Here is a 22913-nt window from a genome sequence, read left to right as displayed (position 1 = left end):
AAAACATTAACCCTGGACTGAAAGTGTATTTGAATTGTCAATAGCTTCTTTCTTTCAAACAAGAATGGGATCACATCTTCAGTAGGAGTCTCAGCATACTGCTTCCAATGTCATATTTTGTTCTTTTTCCTTACAAGACGTCTTCTTTCCCAAATAAATGCAATGAATTATGCATAGCAGCTTTCAGCAATGCGGTATTAGGGAATTTAGTCTCTGTACTTTAGACCAGTGTAATGAAAAAATTAAATATTAATACAACCTCAGAATTTTTCTCAAATGTTTATGATATGAGACAGTATATTTAAGAGGCATTGAACGGAGGTAGTGTTTTTGCGTTTGTTTTTTGTTGTCTTGCAAGCCGGGAGTAATTAGGATTCTAAAAGCAGTGTAAATTAAACATTACCAAATAGCAAAATTGTTGCTAGAAAGCAAGCAGGGATCTTTTATTCTACAGAAATCTAGGAAATGGGAGCGTCTGACATTTGATAAGTTTAGAATGGGAGTGGTATAGGTGGCTGATTTTGTATACTCAGCACTTCAAATGTCACTTACTTGTTTCTCTGGGAGCAATGAAAGAAGTGGCAATTACTTTGGGTGGCTCTTAGGGCAGAGTGACCTTTGTTACTTGATCCAACAGGCTTATGAGAAATGGTGTCACTTCCTCTTCTGATACTTGTGAGAAGGTGCCCTTTTTGGTTCAGATTGCACAGATTTTAGTAAATAGGACCAAAATTTCATTGTGAACGAGTCATTCCTAAAGAAGAAGAAAGTTTGTCTCTTTACAGCCCTTGTATTAAAGTGACAAGCTAACAGTTCATTCAGTTGCTCCCAGTCCTGGCTGAATTCAGGGCATTGCTGATTCTGCTGCAGTTGCAGTATTAACAGCACTCTTTAATCATTCAAGGCATTATCTGCTGTTGTCAGCTGCTTCTCCCACTTCGTGTGCCTGAACGGGATCTTTTAATCAGTCCTTGGAGCCATGCATATGCGCTACTTCCCGTTAGATTATAATTAACTATAATTATGGATGGAGATCAGCCCAAGCCATAAAATGTAAATTTTGATATTTACTATGTTAATAAGAAGATTTGGTGAAGATAAAGGCCTTGATTTCTAATTTTCACTGTCACAATAGTGTGAAGGAGTCTGAGTGACAGCATTGTTGAAATTAGTGTAACGGCAGTTTGCACTCACATTGTGGTTTTCTTACTGCAGATTGCTATAAATCAAAGAGGTCATGTCATGGATACAATAAAATGCTGCCTCATAGGAGCTGAGACAGCAGAAAACAGTTTGCAGGGACCCGAAGGGGTGAGTTTTCCACAGATGTGTGAGAAAGCATTCTGAAATCTTCATATGATCCTTCGTGGTAGCTGTTCACCTAAGGTATGAGTGCAATTTCTGCCCAGGAAGGTGGAATGTTCCCATTTGTGTCAGTGCCGAGGTTACATTCCAGGCATAAGCATTATCCAGGTGCATACAGAGTTGCTGCTTACGGCTGCATGTGCTGTCACAGATGATGTGTGGGGAAGTGAGCTATGCATTGAGCTGCTGTGTTGCCATGCTAATTCCACAGTCATGTTCTAAAAGCTTTATTGGAAAAACAAACCCATTAAATAATTGGGATTCATAACAAGGATTCAGTGGTTTCTGTGACTCAAGTTCTGCGTGAGTATTTAGCTTTTCTGGGGAGACAGTTGCTTTCTTGTTTGTTTATATTTGGGAATCAGATCTTACACGTAGTGCAAGTAACTTCATGGTTTTGGCTGCTCCTGCTGAATGGAACAGTTGCTGTGTGTTGCTGTGTTGATACCTGCTGGTTAAGTGAAGCAGGAAGGGATGCATTTATGCACATTACTGTTGATTGCATTTAATGGAACTGAAAAGTGGAGTACATGGGAAATTAGGAAACAGTGCTCTGGAGTTCTTTATCTTGAAACAAAGAATCAGTGTTCCAGAACCCTGGTTAATCAAAGTGCAGTGAACAGCCACTGAGGGTGTCTCACATCCTGGCTGAGGATTTTCTTCCTCAAGCCACTTCCAGACACCAGAAGCTGACGCTGCTCATGAAATTCTTTTCTAAAATTTTAGTGGCTTTAAACATTTTTAGAGTTAACTTTTAACAAGACACATTGCCACTAAGGCAGAGCAATTGCAACATTCGGCTGCATGTCTAGAAAGGTTCAGAAGTTTATCAGGCATTTAAACATAAAAATTGCAGCCTCTTATTGCTATTCTAACTGTGAAGAAAACATTTAGCTTCTTTCCTTACTAAGGATGTATGTCTGAGCCCTGTTAGAAGACACACCGAATGGTTGTTTGCTCAGGGAAAAAGCGACATGGCACATTATGAGGTGATTACCTTCAATTTAAAAATAGATACAGTCTGAGTGAAGGAGGCTGTTATGTCTCCAGACTGGAGCTGTATACAGTGTTCTGTCTGCATGGAAACTCTTACACATGTTCATACTATTTGACATATTGATTATGATCGTGTACAAGCACTCTGTTTTAAAATGTAGCTTGACAGTATTCTCTAGCTCTTGGCCTGACATCTGCAACAGTATTTCTGTCAGCGCTGCAGTTCACAGTCATTACTGCAGGACACTTCAGCAGTTTCGTACTACAAAATACGGCAAGTGATGCTAGGCTGTCCAGGGCCCCATCCAACCTGTCCTTGAGCCCCTCCAAGGATGGGGCACCCAAAGTGCTCGGGACACCCTGTGCCAGTGCATTGCTGCCCTCTCAGTGGAATATTTCCCTGACATCTAACCTTAATTTTTTCTCTTTCAGTTTAAGGCTTTCCCCCTTGTCCTATCACTATCCACCTGTGTAAAAAGTTGATTTCCCTTCTGTTTATAAGCCCCTCCTAAGTAAGACATGGAGTGTGGTTGAAGCAAAATAGCTCCCTATTTTAACTTGACTGCCTATGGAGGGTCTAACCTGAAACTGGTGATCTCTGTGACTGTTGGGACTCAGATCAGGATCTCTAACAGAAAGACTTACTATCCAGAATGATCCTGGATCAGCCCTCTGACAAAGCCTTTAGTTTGAAAATTTGCTTGTGTCCAGCTGGAATAGCAGTCTGTGTTGATTTTCAGACCAATTAAATATTCAGTTGCAATACATAGAGCTAAATACAGTTTGGATCAAGAAAGTGCAGCGGTGATTGGCAGTATGTGTATTGCATACTGCTGAGCATCTGTTCCAGGACAAGCCAAAGCTATAGGCCAGAAGCTTTAAAGTGTTTTAATATTAGGATCCTATGGACCTCTATATTTGGGCTTAGAGAGGCTCAAACATTGCCTCTTGGAGATGTCAGTTGTAGGAATTTATCCAACTGATCCATGATGATCAGGGAAGCAGGTACCTACCACTAGTCAAAATGGGGTCACTTTGGCTTCAGTACTTGTGCCAGAACTCTGGGGCATTCCAGCTAAAAGCTTTGGGGTAACAGCTTTTGTAAGATGAGAGCTAGAAAGCTTTGTTTTAGTACCTTCCACAGTACTTCAAAGATTTAACTCTTGGATAATTTTTACAGATTAGGAATTAATACACAATACTGTCTGTAGAAACCCCCGGTTTATCAGAAAATCTATTCTTGCTGTAGCTATTGCAATTGATTACTGCTAACCACTGTTGCTAACCTGTATTAATTTCAATTTCCCTTTGCAGTAATGCGTAGAAATCCATTTGGGATGGACATTTGCTGCCGGAAAGGATCCAGAAGCCCACTCCAGGAACTGTATAATCCCACCCAGGTGAGTGTCTTGTGGCTATGATCAAACTTTCCTGCCTGGTGTACTTAAATTAAAGGTGTTTTGGTGGTGGTGGTGGTGTTGTTTTTTTTTAAATCATATATATGCAGTAACTGCTGTGTGCTTGGAGAAATGATCTGTGTCCTGTGGAGCTGAGATGTAAAGTTCTGCGGTTTTAGCTCAGGGCCTGATTTCTGATGGTTTTTAGTTGTCTAATGATGCAGATTCCTCAAAGTATTTTTCTTAGGTACCTAATAGCCTTAGAATATTTTTGATCTCCTAGTGAGATGCTGAAGCATTCTAATTTAATTGATGGGTCAACACACAGAGTGGCAGGGTGGGGTGAGAGTAGGTAACATGCTGTACATGAATCAGCAAGTGCAGGAAGGCAGAAAATTGCAATAGTAATATATGAAAGTCATTTGTGTGGTTTTTAGGTAGCCAGTTGCCCATCCTGTCCTAGTTCATTTCTTCTGAAGATCAAGACAAAGCACAGTAGCTAACATTCTTCTTTACACTATGCATTGACAGCTGATGGTCCTGATGGGAGTTTACAACAGTCCCCATGAGATGTGAAGGAAAGTTATCTGTAATTTGTACTCCCATTTGTTCTCCTGGATCGATTTGTTCCCTGCACATGCTGTGAATCGGCGCATTCAGGAACAGCATTTCCTGTTGGCAACTGAGGGGAAGTGCTGCCATTGAGAGAAAATGCCAGCTGACTATTAAACATATTTATTAAAGTTTAACAACCGCCTATTATACATTTATACATCAATGAATACATTGAGTTTGACTAAATAGGCCGTTAAGGAAAGTGACTATCCCAATAAATCTAACTTGTTAGATTTAACAAGCCAGTAAATGCTTTTAAATACTGTTTGATTATGAAGAGGCTCGCTATACAGTGTGCAAAATGAAATCTAAGTGATTTAAAGTATTTATATGAAGAATTGACAACAACCCAAAGATATATAATATCTGATACATAAAGTAGTTAAGCTCCATTTACTCCATCGTGTGCTCTTCTCGAATATAGGATGACTTTCTAATTCAATTGGAATTTTGTGCATGGCTGGGAGCATGAGCTTATACTAATATACTGGCCTTTATTGACCATTGTAGGAGTTAGTGTTGCATAAATGGAAAGTGTTAAAAGCCCTGATGAGTAACAATTGGGTGCTACAAAGGAGAAATATTAGAATTTGTGGGTCAAATTTAAATATTTAAGCACTCTTTGCAAATGCTCAAGAAGGATGGGTAAGGGAAGAAGCTGTACGTTTGATTGTTCTCTCTAGGGTATGCAGTGTGTAAGGAGATTTTAACTGACCCTTTAACATTGTTAAGCACAACCCCATGAGAGAGAAGCATCTCCATCCATTGAAGGGCCAGTTCCCCCGGCAAGCATTGCGGAAGCAACTATGCTTCCTGAAGCAGAGGATGCAGCAGGCAGCTTCATTCCCACCTCTCCTTCCTTTCTGCATGGCTTGACCAAGTAAAGCATCTGCCTGCCTTTCTGGGCTCTCCTAGTAGGTAGGCAGAAAAGTCAATGTTTGAGTAAGCACAGCATTTCTTGCAGCTGATGTTGAACTAAGCAGATGACATTTTTCACTCTGAAGTGTTTCCATCTGCTCAGCGACACCCCTTCTCATCAAGCTTTTATGTTTTGTTTCTTTCTTTGTTTTTAGTAGTTATTTACTTTTTAGACAGGGCTTTGCACACTGCAGAGAGTAATATTGTAGACGCTGAGTGATGTATCAGGCAAGCAAGTGCATGCAGGAACAAGAAAAGGCAGCAAGTAGAGGCTGACATAAAAGACATCAGTCTGGAAATGACCCTTAGAATATTCCTTCAGATATGTGGGTCATATTTCTTTTTTGCATTTTTGCCCAAAGAAATGTCTGTCTCACCTTTCTTAAGTGACAGATGGGAGGCGGGTCTGTATTTTGACAGTGGAGTTCTTGTCTTCCAGTTGTTCATGAGTGGTAGTGAGGAGGGGAGTGGAGATTGGGCCCCTAATTGGTCTCTGCAGTTCCTGACTGAAGCAGTCATGATTGGCCATTTGTGAAGTCAGCTCAGAAGCTGATAAAATACATATGCAGAAGAATTTGTAAGCAAGATCTCTCCCTTACTGAAACATATAATTGAAACTTCCAGTAGATCTTTAACTCTTGATGTTCAAAACCTGTTGAATTCCAGGTGCTGAGAACATAGTGCAAGAAGCCCTGCAGCTATGGCTTTGGATTGCTACAAGCTAGATGCTAGTGGTAAATCTTTAAGGGTGACTTTAAAGAAATTTTAAATATCTGGTATGTTCACATGTATGTTTTTTGCATGACCTAGTAATAGGAGTACCCAGCTGTTGCTCATCATCCTCTGCTATGCAGTACTTTCCACATGCTTCAGCTTTCCTCAGGTAGGCTCACAGGTACAGGTACACAACCATATCTAACTTCTATTCTGCTGTTCCTGGGCTGTCTTCAACATCCCCAGGAGAAGCAGGCAGAGAAGGGGACTTCATGGTCCCAGCTGGCTCCCTGCTTTGAGATGATATTAGGGCCCATATATCCTAGCTTGCAGCCTCCTCATGGCTGCTCCATATCAAGGGGAAGATGACAACACAGTCAGTTGAAAATTAAGTGCTAGATAGAGTCAAATATCTCTCAGATTTAAAATGCTATATTTTAATATAAGACTTTTTAGTGTGTTTGGCATAAGGTTGCACTGCCTTTGTAAAACCAGATGGAGGCAGGTTGATTTACACCAGCTGAGGATTTGACTGTGGTATTTACTGTGTTGACATATAACAGCCTTTCTGATCCTGCCCTGTTTTGTTTCCATCTATGGAGTTGTTTGGGTTGGTTGCAGATGCCACCGTTTGTCTTTTGGGACTCTTTTTGGCTTTGTGAATGATTGTGAAAAGAAAAAAGGAAAGGGGGAAGAAGAAATTTTGGACTTGAATAAATTCAAATGTAGCAGTGATCTAAGCGTGACTGAACCAGTGGTGTACAGGAGCTGAATTTTTGAGAACTGCAGTTAGATTTTCAGTAGACTGATCATAATTGTTCAGATGGTTGATGGAGAAGGAGGGAATAAATGGGGTGGAGATAGGACTGAGTTAGGATCAAATTAAGTGTCTATGACAAAACCCATGTGTTATTTCTGTCATAGCTGAGTGCCTGGCCTTCTGGGTATTGTAAAAGTAGGAACAATACTTTTGCTCTTTTTCCTTCTTAATAGGGCACAAAGTAAGAAGTGCATTTGTCTGTGGACAAAAGGTTTCTTCTCTAAGGCTCTTACTGCAAGATTTTTTTTGTGAGCACTAATATACCACAAAGGAAAGAAAAGTCAATATAACTCAACAGGATTTACAATGAGTAAGTGAAAGTGTGATCCCTGAGTCCATGCAGACAGCGTGCAGCGTGTCTCTGAGACTCTTTTTCTTTTTTCTTTCACTTTCAGTTAGAAATTACTAACAAGGTGCAGAGGTACCAGTGGCAAATTTTGAGGGCTGAATGAAAGGGTTGATTTCTTTAATGGGTTTGTTAAAAAGCCAACTTGGATCTGTATTAACTAGAACTATTTTCCTTCTGCCAGATAGTTGTAATGTGGCATAGTTGCAAAAAAGAAAATCTAGATGTTACATTTCTGCAAGGCTCTTCATCTGTGTTCAGTTACAAGTCTGCATTGCATACTGGCTTTTTATTTTTTATTTTTTTTGTATATCAAACCCCAGGAATTTAAGAACATGGGTAAACAAATATTTTTCAAATTTATTCTTGGCAGACAACATATGGAACTGTATCTTGTAATCTGCATGACTGAGTACAGCCCCATTGCTCCAAAAATAACAGATAATTGGGTATCGGCTCGTTGAGCTGGAGTTACCAGAAGTTCAGAATTGGATAACATTGTACTTGAGGCTTGTGCACCATTAGTGGTTGATGTGGATTTGTTTGAAGCAATGAAAATGCTACTGATTACAACATATTGCAAGCCAAAATAGACCTAACGTTGAAGGAAAAGGAAATAACTGCACCTTTAAGTCAGGATTTGTCTTCTCCTTGTCAAGGTTACCACCTAATTCCCAGGAAATCTTTGTCTGATCTAACTACCTACACTGGTGCAAGCAACATGGCAGAGATACAGTACTTTATCCATTAGGATCCACATCCCAGGAACAACTTTGCTTCTATTTCTTGTTTGACACACTGCCTAACTAACTGACTAATGAGTCAACGTGACTGTTTAACCAAAGGTCAAACTGTTTGTCATTTGTTACTTTCCTTTTCAAACACGTTTCTTTTTGTCGAGGAACTGCACTTCTAAGTGGCTGCTTTTTGGTGTAACGGGAGCCAGGTTGCCTCATGAGTTTCTAAACCTGGTGAGTCAGAGCCGTAGACCTCACATTGCCTTTGTGTTACGAAATTGTATTGGACTGTTTCAGTGCAGTCATTCCAAAATGACCCATTTCTTTTATTATGTCCACTTTTTTTCTCCCCTTCCTTCCTGCCAAGTGAAAACAAAGTCAAAGTGAGCTGCTGCCTTGCAGACAGTGTTTATACATCTTCAATCACTTCAAGCCGCAAGTGCTCCTTTTTTGGAGATGCTGTATGGTTATCTGTAGCTCAAGCTGTCTGGATAGCATATGCAAACATCAGCCCAGTTCAGCACATGTCCCTTAACTTTCATCTGGGTTGGTAATTTCCTATCTTCAAGTTGATTTCCACTCACTAGAATGACCCTGTTAGTGCAACTGTTAGTGGACAGAGGTTTGTGGGAAGCTTTGTGGTCTGAGCCCTGTGTACATGTTGTCCACAGTACTTTGAATCAAAGGTTTGAATGCTTAAAACCAGTGTTTCTGCCCTTGGTGATCTCGAGGTACTGGGAGCTCTGCGGCTTATTTCTGTGTTCAGCAGCTTTTTATTCTTAGAAATACAAGAAGCAAAGGGCAGGTCACTGAGTAAGATCAAAAGTCCAGTTTGTCACTGACAGCAGGTGACCAGGGCAGACTACCAGAAGGATAAATGACTCATGATGCTCTGCCAGCACACAACAGCCTGTGGCTCACGGTCTTCCTGAGCCAAGCATGTGTCTTCGTCAGCTACGTCATGCAAGAAGAGTCTGAGTTGCCAAACAGTTATAGCAATCAACAGGAGGGAAAAAATGTGACTTGCCACTTTCAGTAACAAAGGAAGATTACACCAGAGCTGTGCACTAACTTTTCTGCTCTTTTCATGTGTATATGTTCTGGCTGCTTTATTTTCTCACAAGGACAATAATACCCTGATAAGAGTCATTAAGATTGGAAAAGGCCATTAAGATTTTCCAGTCCATCCATCAGCCCATGCCCACCATGCCCGCTAATAATGTCCCTCGGTGCCACATCCACATGGTTCTTAAACATCTCCAGGGACAGTGGCTCCACCATTTCCTTGGGCAGCCTGATTTAAACTTTGGAGTACAAGAAATAGTGCAGCTTGGAGAACAATACATTAGCATTTATTGATACTTTGCATTTGGGGTGAATAGTTGTAAGTGTATGTGTGTCCTTCTGTGGAGAAGGAGTGACCCAGAAGTTTTACCAGTACTGACAATGTGGGCTGTGTGATTGATACTGATCTTTGTAGGCACATTCATGTACATAATAGCAGCGTGGTAAGTGTAGCTCTTAATTGCAGTATTTGATTGATCATAGATTAAAAACATCGTAATGGAAAAGATGCAGAATAGAGACACAGGGAAGAAAATTCAATGTGCAGTACCAAAATTTGGGAATATAATGCTGTTGGTAAACAACAATATCATATCTAATTATCCTTCCCTGCTGCAGCAAATGCCTGTTGATGAAAGAAAAAGTAATTGATTTACTCTGTGGATGACTTCGTATGCAAAAACATTGCTTACTGTCGTGCTTGCAAGTCGTAAAACAGCAGCTGGCCTGGGATGAAATATTACATTAACCTTAGCAGAAGAACTGTGCTAGTGAGAATGCTTTGTTATTAATTACTGATTACAAATGATAAGAGCCTGTTTTAGATGCTCTGGAGATGACATAGGGAGGGAAAGGATTCAGGTACACTGTGCTTCATATATTGTTCCTTGTGACATGATGGATGCCTTTGTCAGTCAGGAGGAATTAATCAGACAAATATGTACAGTAACTACCGGCACTTACGGCCAGAATAATCTTCAGGACAAGCTCATTCAAGTTATTGCAGTGCATTGGGATGATTTTTAGGCACCTGTGTTTAATAGAAGACTTATTACCTGCATGAAATGAAACAATATAGTTGTCCCTCAGAAAAGCTCTGATTTTCTTGTTAGAAAAGAAAGAGATCTCTCTTTCAATTGTTCCAGTCCTTGAGCCAGTTTATTATTTTGAGAGTTCATGCATTTAAATATACTTTCTGGAGGAATACAATTATGAGAAGGAGTAATACCAAAGATGTGGCCAAAACTGAAAGAATTCTATGTGTTGGAGGGGAAAGAGGGTAACACGATTTTTACAGCTGAACATCTGTGTGTGACACGTGGACTCCCTGTTAGACCAGAACCAGCTGGATGGAGGGGAGACCTGGGCTGTGCGGTCTGGTCAGCATCAGTGAGGCTATTTGTGTCTGTTGAGTTGAACATGTTGCATCAGTGCGTTGCTTGCTCAGAACCAAGCAGTTTGAGTCACCTGCCTGTTTCTCTGCATTAGATTCCTTTCTTTCCTTCCCAGGTTAAGGTTTTATACCAGTTTGACCAGTGGAGAAAACTTGGATAATTATACTTCAGAATGTAGAGAGATATGGCTCTGTTCTAATAACCTCAGTCTGGACCTTGTGGTAATTCACAGTGTAGCCTCTCTCATTTATTTCTGGTGCAGATATTCTCAGGACAGCTTTCTCCCCTCGCTGCAGAGTAGCAACTGTTTGTTTAAGCATTTGCCTTTTTTCCCCACAGTCTTTGTTATCAAAGAGGTTTCCTAACTGTGCAGCAGAACCATACGCTGCTTTCAGCAGGGCAAGGCAATCTCTGCAAATCCCAGGAGCCCAGCTACAGCCACTCACTCCCAAAAGAACTGTAAAGAATCCCAGTAGGCATAATTATGACAATGAGAGAAGACAGACATTTTAAAATTATCTACAGTGCTTGTAATTCTCATTCATATATAAATTTAAAGATAGGGAGGAGCAGACATTAAATTGGCAATTATTTTCCAGAAACCAGATTCCCCAAGTCCCATTCCATATCAGATGCAGCTTCTCAAGCCCCACGAGCTGACCTGTAACATTCATTCATGCTCTTTAGCTCTGTTCAGTATGAAATGTAAATTCACCTCAGTAATGTGATGGGCTGCACCTTGCCCAAGCTTTTTTCAGTCAGAGTGCAGTAATCTGCTTGTCTGGTTATGCACGCAGATTGAGAATTGCTCTTCTCTGGGTACTTCAGGCAGTGCAGGGTTAAAATACTGCCTCTGGAGAGATGTGGCTGCAGAAGCCACCATGCATTTTGACACTGGCATGCAAGGAAATTCCTAGTACTGCTGAGAGGCAAACTGTAGAGTTTTAGAACAAAGGTGTAGGTAGTTAAACCCAGCCTGGATTATGTAATGTGCCCTTGCTAAAGTCTATGTGATGCCTGCTCCACTTGCCTGGTTTTCTGGTGAGGCAGGCTTACCCTATGTACTGCCTGTATGATCAGTTGACCAGTCATCACCTGGGCCAGGCACGCTTTGACTGCTTTTAGTCAGTAGCTTTCAGACCTTCTTAATTCTTAATGATGTGGGAGAGATGTAAAAATTAAGTGAAAAAGCAGAGTTTACAAGTTAATAGCTTTATTGCATATGAATGTAGCAAAAACAGTTTTTATAAGGCACGTGTCACTTTCTTATCTAGAAAAACAGCTTATAACAGTTGTATATCCTGGTGTGGCTAGGATTTGGTTTGATTCTTTTCTATGTTTGAGAAGCAACGTGCAACTCAGTAGTGAAATGTGGGAAAAAAATTGTTTCCCTCATGCTTAGTCTATAGTGTACTTGCACTGGAGGGGACCAGTGGCTTCCTCTAATAGGTTTTCCAGCGTGCTTGTCAGCATGGATGTTTCTGTGCATTTGTAACCTTGGGAGAAAAGTGAAACCTGATCTCTTGAAAGTCAATGGCAAAACTTCTCATCTCTGAAGAGGCAGAGGGGACTGGGTAATTGCAGCCTCTGTTTTCTCTCTTTTTCAGCATTCCACATATCCCCTGTGCTGAGGAATGTAAATCTGATGCTGAAAAAAAATTTTTTTCTCTTTTTTTTTTTTTTTTTGATTGGTAGTAAGACGACTGTAAGTGGACCAAAGAGAGTTGCACTTGCTATGCAGTGAAGTTTATATATCTTTCTAGTGCCTGGAAAACCCAGGAAGGAGTGTTTCTGTCATTTCAATCTGAAATAAATCTGAACAACATTCTGAGTGTGGTTCCACCACAGAGCTAAAAGCAAAACATGTGGTAAAAAATCACAATATTCCCGCAGTCAACTTGCATGGAGATTGCCTGGCTGCGCAGCAAGCTAGCAAGCCTCTATAGCATTCAAAGTGATGACCTAATATAAATCCTTCCCCTCCTCTTGTAAGCGTGGGTTGTGTCTTTTAGATCATTTTTGGACAAGTGTCTGGGGATTAGTAAGAGGAAATGGATATTAATTCAATTAGAGGACAGAAGACAAATGTACAAGCTGGCGTGGGGAATTGACACTGGGAGCTGAAGGAACAAAGACATCTCTGGCTGTGAGAGGACAGTTTCATCTATTCAAGCCATGTTTGGCTTTTGCTGTGCATACATTTGACTTATGAAATGTTGGTTGAAGGAGTTGTATTTACATAGCAATGTAGTTAATGTCATATTTTGGAAGCTAAGCCTTGATGTCAATAGATAGATGGAAAGCTGGAGAGCATAAGCACAGTGGTAGCTTTCAGTTCATTCCGATACATTAAATATTCATAACAAGCTCAGCTGAAAGAGAAAAGAAATGTTTCATTGAACTGGTGAGGAGAAGCTGAAATCGCTGGAACTTCTCCAAAGCGTAATGTCTTACTTAATGTGAACTGAATGAAGGTTCCCGTGGTGAAGGTGAGGTGCAGTACGAGGTACTTCCACAATTACTGCTTTCTTCCTTTAAGAGATTGTTGTGCCAATGACATCACTCCATAAAATAATAGCCAAGAATTACTGCTTTGAGCAGTTTATGTAGGCACAGCACAGGCTTTTTTTTTTTTTTTCTTCTTCCATAGCTTTGGACCCACAAAAGCCTGTGTATGGACTTTCTTACATTTAAATGCTGTATATTTACAGCCTTGAAACTGTCTCACGTCACTTTTTTCAGATGTGGACATGCTGTCCTTGAGTGGATATCTGTAGGCATCTGTCACCCTGTGTGCTCTATGGCTGCCTTGCTGCTGCCCCAGTGCATGAGGGGCCCAGGCACTGCCACACAGATCACTGTGGGCACTCTCCCCTCTGTTTCCATACAGTTTCTGCCCCAGGCTGAGGTTGGCTTCTGGCAAGGACTGAGTTTGTGTATTTGAGGATACATTTTGGGCATCAGAAATGTATGTGCTGGGGTAGTGTGAGGCCTAGCTGCCCTGTGTCCCCATCCCCAGCAGCCGTGGGCTCACTCACGCCACACAGGGAGTGCTCCGACATTAAGGCCAGAGAGTCAAGTGCCTGGTCATAGGGTGGGGTAGGGTCTGCTTCTCCCTGTGCAACTGCTTCTGGCTGCTTTCTGTCATGTAAGCATGGCTTAGTCAACTGTGGCAGCTGTGTGCAGGAGGTGTGGTTGTCTCCGTGCCAAGACCATCATCTTTTCTTGTCTTGTGCTCCCTATTTCATCCAACCCTGGAGTCTCCTCTGTCTGGTATCGTAGAATCCTTAGAGTAGGAAGGGACCTCTGAAGGCTATCTAATCCAACTCTTGCAGGGAACAAGGATGCCACAGCTAGACCAAGCTGCCCAGGGCCTTTTCCATCCTCACCTTGAAAGTCTCCAGGGACAGGGCATCTACCACATCTCTGGGCAACCTTTTCCAGTACCTCCAGTGACCTCCACTCTGCTCATTCTCCCTCTCCCTTTTCTACTTTTTTTTTTTTTTTTTTTTTTTTTTTAATGGAATCCTTGAATCATAGAATTATTTAGGTTGGAAGGGACATTAAAGCCCACCCAGTTCTAACCCCCTGCTGTGGGTAGGGCTGCCACCCACCAGCTCACTCTACCCAGAGTCCCACTGACCTGGCCTTTATCTGATAAAGGCTGGAATATTTTCACATGAGGTGTTGTGCAGGTCTGTGGCCATGGCTTTGTCTGAAAGTGCAGCAAGTTAAAGATTGAGAATGGGCAGTTGATGGCAAAACAGACGGAGAGGAGATGCTTGTTCCTCTGAAAATTTTACTGTCATTCATTTGATTATTTCAGCCAACCAGTGCAAAAACAAGCCAGGCAAAAGTAAAGAATTTTGTCTATCAGCTGGTAATGTGAGCTCAGTGTCTTCTAATTTATAGAAGGCAGTATTGTTTTTAATGGGAATGGTGAAAAGATCTGTTGTGCCAAGGAAATAATGGCTGGCCAAGTATTGTGCTTATTAAAAATGGAGAGGGTTTGAAAACAAGCAGTGCAAGATCTGTGGCTTCACCTCCAACAACCTCTTAAAAAGCCACGGGAGTCTGAGATGTGAGTGCATCGGAGGGCTTTGTTTTGCAGAGGGATGTAATAGATCTCTCTGTGCATCCTGCTTGTGATTGCTGATTTGCACAGCAATGGGGATGCAGCAGGCAGTGTAGGAGAGTTCTGGAGCATCACCTTCCTGCCTTGCACAAGACAGAGTCTTCAGTTTTCACTTGGGCTGTTAAGTGAGTTAGTGTATAAAATATTGAAGCTGAAGAAAGAAAACTGCCTTTTTATCGAAGTGTAAATGATCTTGAAACAAAATACATGGGATAAAAGAATGATTTTCTTAGGCAGGTTCAATGAATAATTGATTTCTGCTTCTCATAACATTATCAGTGTAATTAAATCGGTGGATGAAGAAGTAAGACAGAAGGTATCATCTGTTAGACACTGAGCCTCTTTCTTCAGTTGCTGGCAAAGCACTGCCATCTGGCATTTAAGACTGTCCAGCACTCATGCAGGTTCATGATCTGTCTTGCTGCTAACAAATCAGTGCTGTATGAGCACCAGCATGATAAAAAAATCCATGCATTCAGTCATTATCTGAATCAGCAAATAACCTAAATAAGCTCCCTTCCTTCTTTGCCAAACTTGCTACTGTCTCTGGAAGCTATGCATAGAAATGATTTAAAGTAATGCACACTCTAGGTTCTTGATTTATACAAAGCGGCTATGCTCTGCTCCCTGTGGATGTGGATTTTGGCACAACTAGGCAGTGCAGCTATTCCTATGGGTTTGGCACAGAACTGTGGAGGTCTCTAACTTTGGTCACTCACCAAGATGAGGAGAGTGATCGCTGTTGTGGTTCCTTTTGTTGTTTTAAAAATCAGAGAAGCCAGATGGAATAAGAAAATGGGATAGGGAAGCAGTCTGGTTGTGACTGAGCATGTCCAGCTCCTATATGGGACTCTTATTCCTTCATATGGATTCTACTTTAGAGAAGCAGAGAATGGAGGGTAATTGCAGAGACAAAGCAAAGATGAAGCTGAAGATTCAGAAATTAAAGATAAAAAATTATTAGTGTTACAGTTTCCATTACTTCATCCTGCAAAATTAGTTCTCAGGAGCAAGTTCTGATTTTCCTCTGAGTAACACATCCACGTGTCACTACAAGGTTGTCTTAGAGTAATGTGCTCCCTTGTGTGTCTTCCCTGCCATGTGTTGTAAGCCTCAAATCCTGCACTGGAGCGTTAGAGTGTCACAGACTCATCAAGATTGGGAACGTGCAGCCATCAGCGTAACACCGCCATAATGCTAACTACTGTCCCTCAGGGCCACATCCACACGGTTCTGGAACGCTTCCAGGGACGGTGACTCCATCACCTCCCTGGGCAGCCTGTGCCACTGCAGCACCATTCCTTCCGAGAAGAAATTTTTCCTCGTATCCAACCTGAACGCCCCCTGGTGCAACTTCAGGCCTTTCCTTCTCGTCATATCAGTAGTTCACCTGGAAGAAGAGGCCTACACAGTATGTTTCCTTGTAAAGCTGGAGTAAGAAATCTAAATGCTGTACTGCTTTGTAGGTCGATGTTATGGTCCAGTGTCTTTTGAAAGTCAGTGAAGATCTTTTTGCTGACTTTCACAGCTGTTAGATATCCTGCATAAGGGGAGTCTCATCCAAAGGCTCCCAAGGTCAGCAGAAAGATTCCCATTGCTTATTTTGGCCTCGGGTCAGTTCCTTAGTTGAAGAGGCTTGAGGGAAATATTCCATTCATGTTGTTTGCACTCTGATTGTGCTATAAATACCATATTGAGCAACTGATCATACAGAACTGGGATACTCAGTCATCCATACTGAATTCAGCATCTTTATGTGTAGTTTCACTGGACTGTTGTCCTGGTAATACAGCAGTCACCATAATGTTGAAGCAATGGTCATTCAGCAAAGCGCAGTGCTTGTACCTGTGTTCTCCCAGTGCTCTTGTTCGTACAGTTTTGCGTGATAAGAACAGGGAGAAGATCCTAAATTTTAATGCTGGTTTTGCAGTTCTTTGTCACCAGATCATTTTGTATCTGTCTCCACATTTCTAAAATGAGGGATGCCTGTTTTCCTGTTTCTTAGGGATAGTGTGGTGATATTATCACTGTCTGTGTAGTGTTTTGATTACAGAAAATGACAGGTATAATTACTGGTTCCTAGTTAGATTGTGCATCTACCAGAACTGTGTCTTTTAAATTCCTCAGTTACTTGAAGGGAAGCCAAGTATTTGGTCCTGAATGTAATGAATCTGAACCCTGTTTTCTGATATGCAGACTTGTTACTGCAGTGTTCACCAGTATGTACAGAGTCTAAAATGTTAGCAGTGGTAACATCAGGGAGAGCCAGTGTTTGTGTGAAGGTCTTTACAGTCCATGTGTAAACTTATTCCTTGTGTACAAATGTGAGCATGGGTCACTATATAGCCCAGCTACCACAGAAATCTATGAGTTAAAGAAGTGCTCAGTGGTGCGAACAGATTTTGTACCAGTCAAAAAAGCAATGGTTTTGTATGCCCAGTGCTTTATTATACTACCAAATGTATATCAGTAAGCTTGAACTCTGAATCCACAAAATCTGTTTGCATGACTGGGGATGGTTCGTTCTCTCTCTGTTCTCATTCCCTTGCTTTGAGCTTAAAAAAATAAATAAAAAGCAATTCTTGATGGGGAGACTGTTTCGGATTGGAATTAAGTGGCTGATTATTAGAAATTCCAATGGCATGGAGTGCATAACGTTACTCGTTGTACACTAGTGTGTCATTGTCATGGATGCCATGTGTGCTCCATGGAAATGTGTTAATTAATATATGCATTTTTTTATTGGAAAGGGTTAATGCCTGCTTGGTTGTTAAGCAGGATTTGAACGCACCAGATGCTGAGAGCCAAGGGCTTTTAGAGAGGCTGTGCTGCAGCTGTAGAACACAGAAGTCAGATTTTTAAGGGCTGAAACATTTAGAAAGTTTCCTCTTACCTTTCTGCATTCTGATGTGAACACATGGCTTGAACGAAATACCATATGATGCTGAAATCTTGTGCGCCCTCAGCATCCTGCCAGGTCATGCCCTGCACTGCAACCCACACATGGGGCAGTCCCCAAGCTGGGGCTGCATGTTACCCCCCAACACATCTGATCTCTGATCTGAAATGGCTGGAAACATGATAATGTACCATAATGAATTATGATGAGTATTAAACCTGAGTAGCATCTGGCTCAGACTAAATAACTTCAGATAAAGTGTTGCCATTTTACTGGATTTCCCATTGCGGAGGATTTCCCTGCTGCAAACTGGTGTCTCCTGTGTCTCAGAAACAAAATTATTTATTGTGCTCATTTGCTTTGGAGTGAGGCATGCTCCAGCTCTGAAAATTAACAGCAGTATCCTATGCTTAAAGCCTGAGGGCATAAATGTAACCTGTTCAAATATCATTCTTCAGTTATCCTTTGAATGGTCTGCCTTCCAACTCCTCCCCTCTGACTGCTTATCAGAAAGATGATACATCTGCTCTTTCACTTCATTTCCCTAAACTGTAATCGAGCACTGTCTGAATAGCAGAAATGAAAAGAAATATCTGGCTGGAACAGCATTGTTAGCTTTTATTGCTGAAAAATGCATTAATGGTCCCTTGTCAAATATATCCATTGAACAAATCATTCAATTTCCTTCCATCTTCAATTCTTTCTAAAAAGAAGTACACTTAGGCACACTCTGACATTCTCTCCAAACCATAAAGGCCAAGCTTGATTTGTTTTTTTGTTTTTTTGTTTTTTTGTTTTTTTTTTTTTTACATTATAATTTTGTGAAACCTAAGAATAGATTTCAGTAAATAGCTCATTGACCCCTCATTTGTTTAAAAATAGCTAAAAGATTATAGCTCCTTACTATATCTGCTCTTAACTTGCCATTTGCATTGCTCTGTATAGCACAGCCTGCCACTGGAAATTATATTTAGACGTAGGATAAAAGCTTCAAACAAGCCTGTGTGTCTTCAGCTGAAATCTATTTCCAGTCTGGCTGGGGCAATTAGAAAAGCGAGCAATTCATTCAGGTTTCTGGCTGTGAAGTCTCAAGGCCAGGCATTCAGGCACTTTGGAAAGCGTTTCCTTTTCTATCTGCAGTCAGAGGAAAAGAAACTAAGGGAGTGCTCCAATTGCTTGTCTTTAAGGCTTATTTTTTCCATTTTTGTAGAGGCTTTACGAAGATCTTTGAATCAGCAAAGGAGTGAAGCCAGGTATCTTGATCTACCAAATGCCTTTTTGCGTTTGCCTTTCACAAGGCAACCCTGCACAGGTGTGTGACAGAAGAGGTTTGCATCCAGTGATGCGTGGTCCAACAGAGCCAGCAGCTCCTGAATGAGAAGAGCCCTAATTGCAGGGCTGTTGCTGTCAGCATTAGAGGTGCTCCATCCATCGGTGCAAAGCGTTTGGCTCCAGCCCTCTCATGGCATACATCCCTTTAGTACAGTGGAGACGGTTGTGTGTATGTATTCAAGGCAGCATTCATCTCCCTGCAGTATTTGGCTCCAGTAATTATCAGCATTTGGCTGTTCTCAGAAGTGCTGAAATTGTATGGAGAACACGAGCTCCATTAAGTCTCCCTGCTTCCCTGTGCATACAGATAGAACATCATGTGCAGTTGCGGATATTTCCAAGCTGGTTTTTAGTCCTGAAGCATCACACATGAATTTATTTTAGTGCATCTGTAAAGGTGCATGAAAAAAAAAAATAAATCCAACAGTTTGGAGAAAGTAATAGTATGGGGAAATTAGTAGGTTTTTTGGGACACTAGCTTCTGATAAAATTAAAAATCCACAATTATTCAGTAGACAAGGAAAATAAAGCCTTGATGGAAAAAAAAATAAAACAAAATCGTGCTGATCTGCCCTGTTAGAACAGAGCTAACATCAATAATTCTTACGTTGTGCATTAAGTTTTAATGTGTAGACAGGCTCTCTGTGCATAGTGGGGTGTCTGTGGAGTCATCAGTGAGAGCTGATAAATGCCTGCCATATGAAGAATGCATTACAGAGAGAGTCAAGCTAAGTGAATCATTTAGTTATCATTAGTCATTTTTCATTAATATTTGTAAGCGTAGTATTATCCGCTGTGCATTAGGTAGGATAGAGAGGATAACACTCACAATGTCCCATGTCACAATTATCCCATGAACAAAGGCTTTGTCTGAAATACATGGTAGGATGTGATCAGGACGAGTGCTTCAGCTCTGGTCTCATTGGTGTATCGGTGTCTTCTTTTTATTTAAGACAATAGGAATCTAGTTGGGAAAGGAAATCGTTTCATCACGTGGTTTGGCATTAACCAGCACCCACCATATACATTCATGGGAATCGAATAAGTAATAACCGTACTGGAAATGGAATATCTGTCAGCATGTTTAATACCAGGGATTAAAAATAGCATCCAGAAAGGAATTTCCACAAAGGCATTATACCATCTGGAGCATCCTTGTGATGTGTGTGGGCTCTGAGCACCTTCAGCTGCAACCTTGACGACTTTGCAGTGTGCAGCGTAAGTGGGGATGGGGGCAGGAGAGTACCTGGAAACTGCCTTAATCCCAAGGATCCTACTGGGCTCTTCTCAGCCTTAAAGGGTTACAACATAAATGTTGGATCTTACATTCATAAATTTTTCCCCAGGATAACGCACCTCTGCCAACTTACACTTTTTCCTTTTAATCTGTCAGTTTTTATCGCTTTCTGTTCTAAAGTCCCAGATACTGCATTCTGTATCCCAAAATGATGGCATGGTCAGGCATATAGGTGCAGATATATCCTTCCCAAAGTGCTGTGGAGTTAGCAGGCAGATGTGATGAGAAAGGCTTGTCAGCGTGGATTTAGCATTGCTCCCAATGGTTTTTGCATCATTCTTGACTTGCATCAATACTGTTCCACTTGCAGAGCTATGTTCCAGTAACCTCAGAGGCTCCAAGAAAGAAATTAAAATAAATAAATTAAGAAAATGGGTAATGCTTACAAATTTCTTCAGTTTCTTTTCCCATCTGTGAGAAAATTGAAAATAAGCCTGATGGTTCAACATCTCTGAAAACTAGAAGAGAACATCATGGTTCTCTTTAGTTAAATGAGATATTGCCTTCTAAAGCCTGGAAAGCTTTGGTCTCTGCTTTTGATGAGTTGTGAAATACTGGCTCCAAAACATGTAATTGTCTTGGAATGAAAATTCGCACATATTCCAGCTCAGGCTAATGTTATCCAGTGGGAAATGTATTTGCACTGTAGGAGGAAATAGATCCAAATTCTTTTTTGTTGTGAAGCAAATAACCCTTGCTAGTATTTTCTATGTAAAGTGCCCCCAATTATTTTATTATATACACTCCAAAAGTAACTTGTGCGTATGTATGGACGTGATTTTTTTTTCTTCAGCAGGATGCTGAAGCGTCAGCTGTGGATCTAACCACAAATCAGATATGTTACATCTCCTGCTGCTGTTCCCAAGCACATTCAGCAGAGTGAAAAGAGCAGCATTCAGCCATCAGTTCCTTGACTGCCAAATAGCGCTGTGCCTTGAGGGTTAGGACGTGTCTGTGGTGCAACCGCAGCATTTGTTTCTGTGCACCACTGAATGGCTTTGAGTGATAACACCAGCTTGGCCCTGCACTGATGGCTCGAGGTGAGAGCTTTGTGTGTCCCACAGCTTGTCTTCTGGGCTTCTGAGCCTCCGGAGTCTATCGTCAAGAACTTTTTTATTTTCTTTTAGCTAGTGATAGCAACACCAAAAAAAAAATGGTGTGAATGCTGACAGCTCCCATTGAAGAATTAGTTTAAGAGGTAATGATGGTGACTTTAGAGTTGGGAAGATTTAGATAGTAGGTAAGGTGTTTAAGAGCATGTGCTCTCTCCCTGCCCTCCAGGTGAGGGCATTCCCATTTGGAAAGGGTGTACCTGTGTTATGCTCTGAGCGTGAGGAATACAGGAGAATCTTTGACACTACCAAACATAGCTTGTACATCTGTGGCTTGATTTACAATTGAACTTCATGGGGATGACCCAGAGAGCCTCATGTGGCTGCAGGGTTTTCATGTGAGCCCTGCACTGCAGAACAGTAGTTAGGACATGGTGTAAATCTTTGGGGATATAAATTTAAAGGATATTATCAAGCTGTAGACAATTTGCATACCAGACAAATCTCAGGAAAAGTGAGTGGGGCACATAAATTTACCACCTCTCTGTGCTATGTATGTATGCTGATTATCCAGCACCAACAACTTCTTTAATGAGAAAAAATATTTTACTCTTGCGCGTTCTCCAGGGCTTAATTTTTGTAAGTGAACTGCTGATTCAGTTCTACCTCACAAAATAACTCAGCTTGGCAATAATTCAAGGCTAAAAATGTGAGCTCTGCCTGCCTGCTATTTATCAAACAAGCAATTACACAAAACAGTGCATCATTCCATTGAACAATGTTTAAATTCTTCCAATTGTGTTTTATAAAGTAAATCTCATTTTGGCTTTTGTTACTTGGTGCCTTCCAGTATTCTGGCTGCAGGCAGTCTGTGGCTCATCAGGAGCTGCTGGCAGCCCAGAGTGATGTCTTTTCCTCACAGTGCTTTCTCCTGGTCTCTGCAGGGCTTAAGGGGCCAGGGTTGATGAAGAAACAGTGATTTGCTTTTGTTACTACTGACTTGATCAACCTGAAGCTAGATTGAATCATCCAACTAAGCCTTCATCCGCTTCTTGTCTTCTTTCCCTCATTCTGCAGCCACTTGGCACCAAGTATTTTATTACCAGCACAAGGTCCCTCATGTATCTTATTCGTACTTCATCTGTGTGTCACTTGTAATTCCTCAGATCTTACAAAGACAGCTACAGAGATTGACCCTGGAAACTAGATTATGACCCTACAGCTTGAATGGAATGGATTTCTCCTGGTCCTCAAAGATCACTTGAACATCTATAGTTGAAGTTGGGCCTGTGTCTCCGTTCAGTCTCTTCTCTGATGCTTTCTGCTGGATTTGTGTAGCCATACTTGACGTTCCCTGGACTGTCTGATGAGGACTATGTGCTACTGAGTTAGCATGTAAGTGGTAGCATTGTGCTGCAGTGTTGGTGAAAGGAGCTCTTCCCTCGTGGGCTCACTCCTGTAGTTGTCATGATCCCACGACAGAGGTGAGATATGTTTTTAGGATCACTGTGAGTAGTGCTCCAGGCAGATGGGACCACGGAGAACATGAAAGCATAACTTTGGCAGAAAATACCTCCTTTGCATTTTCACAGAATCACAGAGTGTGGAAGGGACCTCTGGAGATCACTTAGTCCAATTCCCTGATACTAAAGCACATTCCCCGCAGTAGTTTCCATAGGAAAGCATCCAGACAGGTTTTGAATATCTCCAGAACAGGGGACTCCACAACCTCTCTGGGCAGCTTCTTCCAGGGCTCTGTCATTTTCAAGATAATTAAGTTATTTTTCACGTTCATATGGAACTTCATATGCTCCAGTTTGTCCCCATTGTC

The 22913-nt window shown here is 41.3% G+C and overlaps 1 protein-coding gene across 2 annotated transcripts in view; it reads left to right on the top strand.

Annotated features, from left to right (window-relative positions):
- CHST11 (carbohydrate sulfotransferase 11) overlaps window positions 1-22913 on the top strand; it is a 155744-nt gene that overhangs the window by 59675 nt on the left and 73156 nt on the right. For both annotated transcript variants that reach the window (XM_042889897.1, XM_042889898.1), the window contains exon 2: window positions 3676-3761. In XM_042889897.1, coding sequence (XP_042745831.1) covers window positions 3676-3761 — 86 coding nt within the window. The remainder of the gene's footprint in view (window positions 1-3675; window positions 3762-22913) is intronic.

The sequence above is a fragment of the Lagopus leucura genome, unplaced genomic scaffold (genome assembly GCF_019238085.1).
Source record: "Lagopus leucura isolate 7727_CA_CO unplaced genomic scaffold, USGS_WTPT01 Super-Scaffold_100159, whole genome shotgun sequence".
In the NCBI taxonomy this organism is placed as follows: Eukaryota; Metazoa; Chordata; class Aves; order Galliformes; family Phasianidae; genus Lagopus; species Lagopus leucura.
Note: the sequence above shows the minus strand (reverse complement) of the source record. Positions and strands in the feature narration are given on the sequence as shown.